This window comes from Triplophysa dalaica, chromosome 3, assembly GCF_015846415.1.
Source record: "Triplophysa dalaica isolate WHDGS20190420 chromosome 3, ASM1584641v1, whole genome shotgun sequence".
Lineage (NCBI taxonomy): Eukaryota > Metazoa > Chordata > Actinopteri > Cypriniformes > Nemacheilidae > Triplophysa > Triplophysa dalaica.
The window spans coordinates 7,702,319-7,711,471 of record NC_079544.1 but is presented as its reverse complement, the minus strand read 5'-3'; the positions used below and the strand labels follow the sequence as shown (position 1 = coordinate 7,711,471).

The following is a 9,153-nucleotide window of genomic DNA, read 5'->3' as shown; positions in this document are numbered from 1 at the left end:
TATGGCAACAGCATAATGTAAAAAGACTAAAAGTGACCCGCCCTGCTAATCACACTACTGCCTGCAAGCTTATCTTCTTTCTGACAGTCGCAAGCTGTGGGGTTTCCAAACCTGACTTGATGACACCTTACATCACATGTATAAAACTACAAACATGTTAAGTAAACCTAATATGATGTAAATATATATGTAAATCTGTAATAAAATAGTAACACTTTCAATCATTAGCTGTGTAACAACTGCTTACACACTGACCACATGAGTATTGTCAAAATACAGATTTCAGCTCACTATAATCTATTCAATAGATAAAACTATTTGTACTTTTTAATCTTAAAATTTTGCATGTTTTGACTTTTTCCTTGACAAGGGCATTTTTTCTTTCTGTTGTGTCAACACATTAGCATTCGAAACAGCACAGACAAAATACATATTAAACAAAAGAATAAAGATAAGGAAAGCACACAGAATGTGACCATGTTTTCTCCTGGTCATGGAACAGGTAAGGTGATAGTGAATTTAGAGAGAAGTCGAGACAGAGGAGGTCTTAGATTCTGCTTCAAAAAGCCGGTGTAAAATGAAACGGATCTGTCTCCTGAAGTCCTTCAATGGTTTTATTGTTTGGATGAAGAGGCTTTCTTCTGGAGCACTCATCCACGGTTCCCTACAATCGGCTAATGTGGTGCTCTCTAACAGCAGAACTATTAAGATAATTAAAAATTGTTCCCATAATTCAGTCTGTCCTTTTCTACTTCTGTGTTTCTTTCTTTTTTCTCACATAGAAAACAATAATACATTTATAATGCAACTGTCAGGTTGTTTTGTTTGAGGATTTCTTCTATTATTAAATTTATAATGCGTGTAATGGAAAAAGCAACACATCAGCGCTCTGCTTCTGGGATTTTGTGTGTGGTCACCAAGCAGAAATAATTGAAATAATCATTAACATGACACTGTAAAATTTCAAACAAAAATATAATTCTATTTGCATTTATTTGTAGAAAATAAATGTGGAGAAACAGGTCAAAATAATGCATAAAAACTGCTCCAGACCTCAAATAATGCAAAGAAGTAATATAACAGAAATATGTGTAGATGTCTTCAGAAAAGTTCAAAAAATATTTTTCTCACAGATTTCATGTTTCTTGTCATACTGTCAGTCTTTTACATTGCTGATGGATGACTTAATGTCACTCCTGAGGTTAGATTTTGTTGAAATTCACTGGACTGGAATGGCCACCGTTCATCTAGAAATGCTTATTACATAAAAAATTTGAGTGGTCTCTTAAATTTTCCACGGCTGTATTTTTGATGTACCGTTGTCCCCAGTTTGTTTTACATCTAATCCGATCTAATGCTGCACATTTGTGAGCTGAAAAGAAATTGAAAATGAAAGAGCTTTTCTGTCTGTTCTGTATCTTATTCCCTTTATTGCTTCCTTTTGTCGTCATAGTGCCATTTCATCTGACTCCCGCTTCTCTATACTCTTCAGCACTTGTATAGATTTTGTCTATACGCTTTTCATTTTTGTGTGCATGTGTTTATCTAATTTGTTTTTCCATGCCATTTTGTTTCCCCTGCAGCCCTTTATGGAAGCCAACTGTATGCGGATTGTATAAAGCTGTGAATGTGAAGTAATTAATGATTGGAAGTACTTTAACTCTTACACTAGATTATTTACACAAGCACCTATCATCTCGAGGGCTCTGCACTGGGGCGTGTCGCATCTAGGCAACTAACAAAACCCTTCTGCGTTAATACAACATAAATGTGAGTGTGACATTTTCAGAATTAAGCCAAAATATCTTTTCAGAAAAGAACGTGTGTGTAAACATGACTGTCTGCTTCATACTGGTACAGATGATGCCATATTTTGGACCTCCACGATAACACGTCTCCAGGACAGCAATGGGCAAACATTGCGTAAGTAAGGCTGGATACTGACAAAGAGCATTAGCCATGTGTTAATGAGAGGCTGACGGGAATACAAAACTGTGCTCATCTGTGGTGAAGTGCCAAGCTTTAAGATAAAGGATTCTCTCAGCCTTGATGACAGTCTCACTGCGTAATGATCTCATTATTTCTCCATGATAACAGAGCACAGAGTGGACATGAATCAGTGGTTGGCAGATATCGAATCTTCTTTGGTAATGTTAAGTTAATGCCTCAATTCTCAGCATCTACAACATCTATCTGCTTTTTTCTTCACCACACTGAATCTGATATTTAACCTATAGTGCACATGAAACGGGAGAGTTATTCAGAATGCTTTTGAATTACAGCCATTTTGGTTTACATGTCTAGGTTTGAACATATGAAACATCTTGTGGAGTTACAGTCATATTAACGTCAAACAGAGAGAAAATGTTGTGTGGTGCAAAGGAAGCGATCACAGGCAGTGTACTGTCAGTTTAAATATATTCATTTATTGGTGATAAAATTCCTATTATGACTGATTTGCAGACATTGTTGTTTCAATAAACTTAATTTTGAAAAATATAGGCCTATATTATCATACATACAGCAGAGCATCATTGTACAACATTCTTAGAAAACATTAAAAAAGTGTATTCCTCTTGATCTCTTCAACCACTTGATAACATAATGATGCTACTGTTTATAAGTGCTTTCCTTGCAGGTACTTTATAAGGCTTATTAGCTTCCAATCAGTCACTGCGATAAAATCCACACATTAGCACAAACCCAGACAGAACCATCGTGTCTAAAAATGTCCTACAATGCAATTTTCATATTGAATAACATGTAGTATATGCTCTGCATAGAGGAAGCTTGCAAATAAAAGCGTAAAATGACTAGAATTAACAAGGAATTGAATAGTGTCCCCTTTTTAAATGTTCAGTGATCAGAATTATCCTAAAAGAATTTTGATGGCCTCTAGGAATTATGGGTAATCTTATATATAGCAGTTACAAGTCCATCATTGATTCTGAGATAGCAAAAAACTAATTTCCATAAAAGAATAATAATACATTTTCAAAAATAGACATAGAGGATGTACTATATATAATTCCTGAAAAAGTTTTCCATTTCCTTATCAATACTGGGTAGTGCAGGCAAGAGCCTGAATTGAGAACAAATACTATACTATTTCAGTAACAATTCCACTGGGAATGTAATTGAAAGGCATTAAGAAAAATAAACATTATGATAAGTGCAAAAGCATGTGGGTGGGGGGCATGTGCCACTACTGTAAGTGTGCTATTTACTTGAAGGATGCACGGACTTTGCGTCCTTTGAGAGGTTGTGGGGGTCTATAGTTGTCAACCATGCAGCAAGGTGTCTCTCCTTCAGCAGTGAACAACAGGCTACGGAACTTAGCAATCTAAAATCAACACAGAAAGACATGTGCTTTATTTTGGGATATACTGTTTAGTTTGTTGCTGGCAGCAGTGCAGAGTCTTATTACACCCTTTATTTACTATATTTAGATTCCTGTTCATTCATTGCTCACTTGCCAGAATCCTTCTACAGCCGTTTGCTTAGTCTGACTAACCACTGAAGCTAAAAATATTCTCCAACCTTCCAGCGCTGCCTGCATCATGAGTGATGAATCGAAACAGAAATCTCTATTTTGTAATCTAGCACTGACAGTTAGAGATTTAGAGAGACATTATGGAAAACAGATTCAGATCCATTAGAAAAACTGGAATTGAATGATATTTGGTTTTGTTAAAGAATTTACAATAACATTTACAGTATAGTCACACTATAAGCATTGAAATTATACACACAATTTGTTCATTTATTAACTCGTTAATAAATTAATTTAACTTGAAAAGTGTATTTAAACTTATCAGCCTTAAACATCTTACCGACTCAATGAATCCTCAAATAAAATTAACATCTGACTCACAAACATTTACATAGCTAGAAATAAACTAACAACTGTTTGTGAGACTTAAGAAGTGTAATTATTGACTGGTAGTTCAAATGTCAGCTTGTAGTTAAATAAACAAAATAGCTTTTTATAATTGGCAGTAAATATGTTATCAAAAAATATCATCTTTGATAATATTATCATGCTGTACAGTTTATTTATAAACTACACAATATATGGTGTATGCTTAAGTTATTAAAATTATAAATCATAAAGCCCATTATTTGGCGATTCCTCCATAGTATAAATAATTGTTATAGAATGGTTAAGGAACCTCAATTGTTTACTGGTGTTAGTGAAAGTAAAACCAGAATCAATCCCCGTCTCTACTGACCACATAACACCTCTTCTGTTCAAGCTTTAAAAGTGCTTTAAAGACTACACCCAATTAAGATCAGACACACTGTGGGAAACAGAGCAAACTGCATAATAGCACTATGATTTTCACACCAGGCAGTCTGTTCTCCGCTGACCTCTTATTAACATGAGAAGTGAAACAAGCAATTGTATGCATAGAAACTTCCCTTTTTGCCATTTAGTGTTAAAAATATTGCTTAATCTATATATGCAATCCAGATCTCAGTTCATCCCTACACACTTTGAAAGTAGGGGTGTTGGCTTCTATCATAAAGGCACAAGTGGACCTTAAATATGATACTGACAGTCAGGCAACCCATAACCCTTAAGATAATGTAATCTAGTTAAAGCAGAAGCCTATGGGGCACCAACCCTCCCAGTTTTACAGTAGAATTGGAAACGTTGAAAGCTCATTTGTACTACTGTAAGCAGACTTTATTTGCTTTGGGTAATTATTAACTTATAAACTCAGTGCTGCACGTTTCCTCTTATTAATTAACAATGCATATCTGAATAAAATCATGTTATAAAACTAATGTAGCATCATTTGCTGATTGATCTATAGCTGTGCTTTATTCACAGTCATTTAAACCTGTGTACCTGTCCAGGGCTAGCACTGATTGGTTCTTTCAGAACGATCCAGGTGACACTCTCCAGTAGAGGGGGTGTGGTAAGAGACCCATCATATGTCCAGTAATCCAGAGAAGCAGGCAGCAAGGTCTTCGGATCAAAGTTTGAAAATGTAGTCTGTTTGCCCTGAACAACAAAGAGACAATGTCAAGAATTGTAGGAAAGGTCAAAAGCCGAGAGCAAATATCACAATTGATTAAGAAAAACAAGGGTGAATGTTAGTACCTTTGATTTTATGTCATCAAAGGCATCAATGACTTTCTGAAGTCTTGGATTGGCAGAACCAATCTGGTAAACAAAGCCATAGTAAATAGATGTAATTTCATATCATGTATTCCGTGAAATTCATGAAATGCTTTTGACTAAAATCCTGACCTTCACAAACACTCCCACCACCCCAAGGCCATCCGGTTGGCTGGCGGCTTCTCCAAAGCTTGGATACTTTGTGTTCCAGTGAACAAGGTGAAGCTTTAGAAAGAAGCAAATGTGTTTTGAAACATTTAACGCATTCAGTACGGGGTCATTTTTACAGTAAGTAGTTTTAAGGAAGAGATCACTTTGAGCAACAAAACAGAAGATTATGAGAGAACGATTTCTTGAGAGAGATATTCATTACCTCAGAGGGGAACATGTTTCCAGCAATGGTGTGCTCTGAGCCTCTGTCATCACTGTCTCCCCAGTGGAAATGGAACTGTCTCAACCTGTATGTCCCAGTAATGGGGCCTCCAGTCATAGCTACATACATTCACACACAATTTCAATCACAATTAATTGTTGTCACCAGCAGCAAATTAAATCTATTTTTAGTCTGTGATTTGGAACCTTCTTAATTCAATGAAACGCACAGAACTGCTAGTCAGATCACATCAGCATTCTCCCAGCATCTCAATGTGAACATGAATGAACAACTTAAAGATTATTCAAACAGTTTCATATTCTCTACCTAAAATTATATCATTCCTTCATTTATTTTTTTAGCATGCAGAAAGTGTTAGAAAACTCCTTTCTGTTGTGTTTCTATAGCAGTGTTTGAGTCTTTCTTAGAATTTTCATTAAAATTCAGCACATGGTTCTCTCATTGACCGGCAACGGCATACTGCATTGATATGTGGCTCTTTTCTTTTTCCAAGAAAAGAATACATTAGCAATGGAGTGCACAGCGCTCTGAGTGCCACTGGCTGAGGAAGGCAAAAACATTCTGTGTTCACGTTTCAGTAGAAACCGTAAAAAAGAGAGAGTGAGCAGTTCTCTCCACTGATAAACATTTTCCCACACTCAGGCTGGAAAATTAGAGAAAATGTGTGCTTGTGTTTAATATTTCACATTTTGTCATGATTCTAGATGATTCTATTCTTAACAATAGCATCAATGTATATTATAATATTGTTAGAAATATTATATACACAATATTAGAAATGTGCCATTTCAAAGTAATGCAATTTCAACAGCCTGATTTGCACTTCAAAGGCAAAAGACAAATACAAACAAGGAAACGCTAATATAGTGGACCCTATCGAACCAACACATGTATATAAATTACAAAATAAGAGGGTACTAATTGTATCATCTTAAGCTACTTGCAATGTAGCGATATACTAACTTGAGCTGTCATCTTCATCATCAAAATCCACTTGGAATGAATGGCCATTGTTGAGGATGCCCTTAGCAGTGGCAGGATCGTACTTCAGTTTAAGAAGCTTCAGAGAAGGGTCATGTTGTGCTTGGTTGGGCACGATGTCAATCGGAGACTGCCTGGGTCCGTTTGCAATGGGAAAGTCTTCTTCCCATTTTTCTGGCCCTGTAATGACAGAACAGAGAGATGTAGCGAGGAAAAGATAAAAACGTTCAGTACAATAATGAGTGTACATTCTTCAACAGAATCAAGGTCAACAAATCTCACTGCTAAAAAATAATAGTTATTCGTTGTTTGCCATAGAAAAACTATTTTTGAGTCCCCAAAAATCCTTTCAGTCAGAAGGTTCTAAAAATAACGTTCTTGCTTTATATGTAGTCTGTAAAACCTCTATCCGCTACAAAGAGTCTTTTGTGCAACGTAAGGGTTTTGTTAATGTTAAAGGTTCTTTATGAACCATAAAGTCTGTGAATTACCTCTTTGGAACCACTTCTCTTTTCTGTTTAATGAACAATTTCTCATGAAGTGTAATACATACGTATTTTCCTACAAAGTAACCCACTGAATGAAAATAATCCAGTACAATTTTTCTGTTTTTAGAGTAGAAGAATGAAAAAGGTTTCTTTACTCAAGACTCAATGTTATTTACCAGTCCTATATTACTAAAGACGTGCATGCATTTATTTGTAAAATTGGTCTTACCATTATGTGCTCCATAACCCCAAGAATGAGACATGATCTTTTGTGACTTGTTCCAGTGTTCTGCTTTTCAGAGGATGAGATCCGGATGTTGAAGAACAAACTGACAGTACTACCAAACTATGTCAGCCTTTATATAGATTCCCCCGCTGGTACCTATATCTCAACCCAGTGGGCATGGCCACATGATCTCCGTTCAGCTTGAGAAATACAGAAAGAGTCAGTTAGAGGACACCCAAACAAATCAAAAGACTGTACATCCTGTCTCTTTTAACAGCCCATTGCGCTGTTCGGATTTGCGGCTCAAAGATTCTCCGACGGATGAGAAAGACATTCCTGAAAACAGATAAGGTCCTTTCTGTTCTATTCTGTTCGATACCAAAAGCAGAACTATCCATTTGTCGTATTCCCTGAGCCATCAGAAACGCGTCCTGTACTGGCAGCAATGCATCTCCTCTTGACCTTCTTCTTTCTTTCGCGATGCTGTGCTTGTAGAAATTGTAGCCGCACGAGTGAGTGGAGAGTTGGCTACTCACTCTTATGAGCTCAATAGTTTGTGGAATCTGCAATAAAGGTTACTGTTTACAATGCTGTTTTCGGTGTATGTTTGTTCTGAAATAAAAAGCAGTCCAGGTTCTTTTGCGTGCACATCTACTGGTACCCGCGCAGTGAGTCTCCTGCGTAGCGCTCATTTAAAGGGACCTCGCGCGCATCGGGGATATTAGGGTAGCACAAGAACGTATCCTACGGGGGTCCGTTTAGCCTGGAATAAATTCGCTTAGATTAAAAAGACTACATGTTGCACATACTTTGAATGAAAAATGGAGCACAGTTTATCCCGTGCTTTGTTTTAACAAGTCACTTGGTAAATAACAAATGTGTTAATAGTGGTCTTATACGCATGGTTTAATATTTCAATCGGTCGGGGATATATGTCCAGCATAGTTACTGAAGCCTAGGCTAACATTGTTTAACAACTTATGGAAAAGCAACTGCAGTTTTTGAACAGATAAGTGTTACAGTATCTTTTCTGACCTGCATTATTTAGTTGCTGTCATCTGGTGGCTGCACTGGAAACAGCTCTTTGAAACGATCAGAAGTACTGTGGTGGCATTCCCGAGTTTTGTGTTTTCTCAAGTTTTTTATACATTAGTGAGCTAATTCCAGACTTTTATTGATTTTAAATATCGTATTAAGGATATTATCCCCTAACCGTATAGTTACCCACGCATAAACACGTTGAAGGAATAATGCTTGTTTCCAGATTTCACTTTGGATAAATAATAAATACTTTCAAGCACTAAACTAAAACAGGTTTAAATGTATTTTATTTAATCAGGCAGCAGGTGAATTGGACACGTGTTCTGATCCTCGATCTGGTACCTCGAGCTTTCCTGTAGCTCAGTGGTAAGAGTATTGCGTTAACAACGCAGGTTGTGGGTTCGATCTCAAGGGATTGCAAATACCTATGTAAAATGTATAGGATAAAGAAATGTAAATCGCTTTGGATTAAAGCGTCTGCCAAATGACTAAATGTAAATGTAAATGTACCATTTGTGTAATTGTTCATTTTAACCAGCAGGTGGAGTAACAGTATCATATTTTTGCAAGGTACAAACCTGCTGCTCTTTCCTTAACTGATTATATAAGTACGATTCTATTAAATTCTTTAAATGTAATATGTTAATACGATTCTTTAATATGTCTTTTTCGTTTCTTTAATATATTACTTTTATATGTATACTGGTTAACAAACCAGAATCAAAAATCTAATCAAAATCAAAGTCTAAGAAGGGCCGGCCTATACACTATAAACTAGTATTTATCATACTAAATGTCATGATTTGATCACCAATTTAGTCAAGAACAAGAATAGTAACAGTGCCTTAAAGTTTCATGCTTTGTACTGTATATGTACAAAAATGATCAAATTAAA

The 9,153-nt window shown here is 36.2% G+C and overlaps 1 protein-coding gene across 1 annotated transcript; it reads right to left on the bottom strand.

The window, feature by feature from the left end:
- Window positions 1-2,406: 2,406 nt before the first annotated feature.
- cahz (carbonic anhydrase) lies at window positions 2,407-7,850 on the bottom strand. The gene is made up of 7 exons (XM_056744296.1): window positions 7,221-7,850; window positions 6,486-6,683; window positions 5,502-5,620; window positions 5,261-5,353; window positions 5,111-5,173; window positions 4,856-5,011; window positions 2,407-3,343 (listed from the first exon to the last, which is right to left on the bottom strand). Exons 1-7 carry the CDS (start codon window positions 7,252-7,254, stop codon window positions 3,224-3,226), a joined length of 783 nt encoding a protein of 260 aa, XP_056600274.1. The 5' UTR covers window positions 7,255-7,850; the 3' UTR covers window positions 2,407-3,223.
- Window positions 7,851-9,153: the final 1,303 nt, after the last annotated feature.

Excerpts from the sequence above, each read along its gene's own strand:
- cahz (XM_056744296.1), bottom strand. The coding sequence starts at position 7,254 with ATGTCTCATTCTTGGGGTTATGGAGCACATAATG. Across the intron at positions 5,621-6,485 it reads TGATGAAGATGACAGCTCAA|CTATGACTGGAGGCCCCATT; the intron begins GTTAGTATATCG and ends GAATGTATGTAG. Across the intron at positions 5,012-5,110 it reads TTGATGACATAAAATCAAAG|GGCAAACAGACTACATTTTC; the intron begins GTACTAACATTC and ends TTTGTTGTTCAG.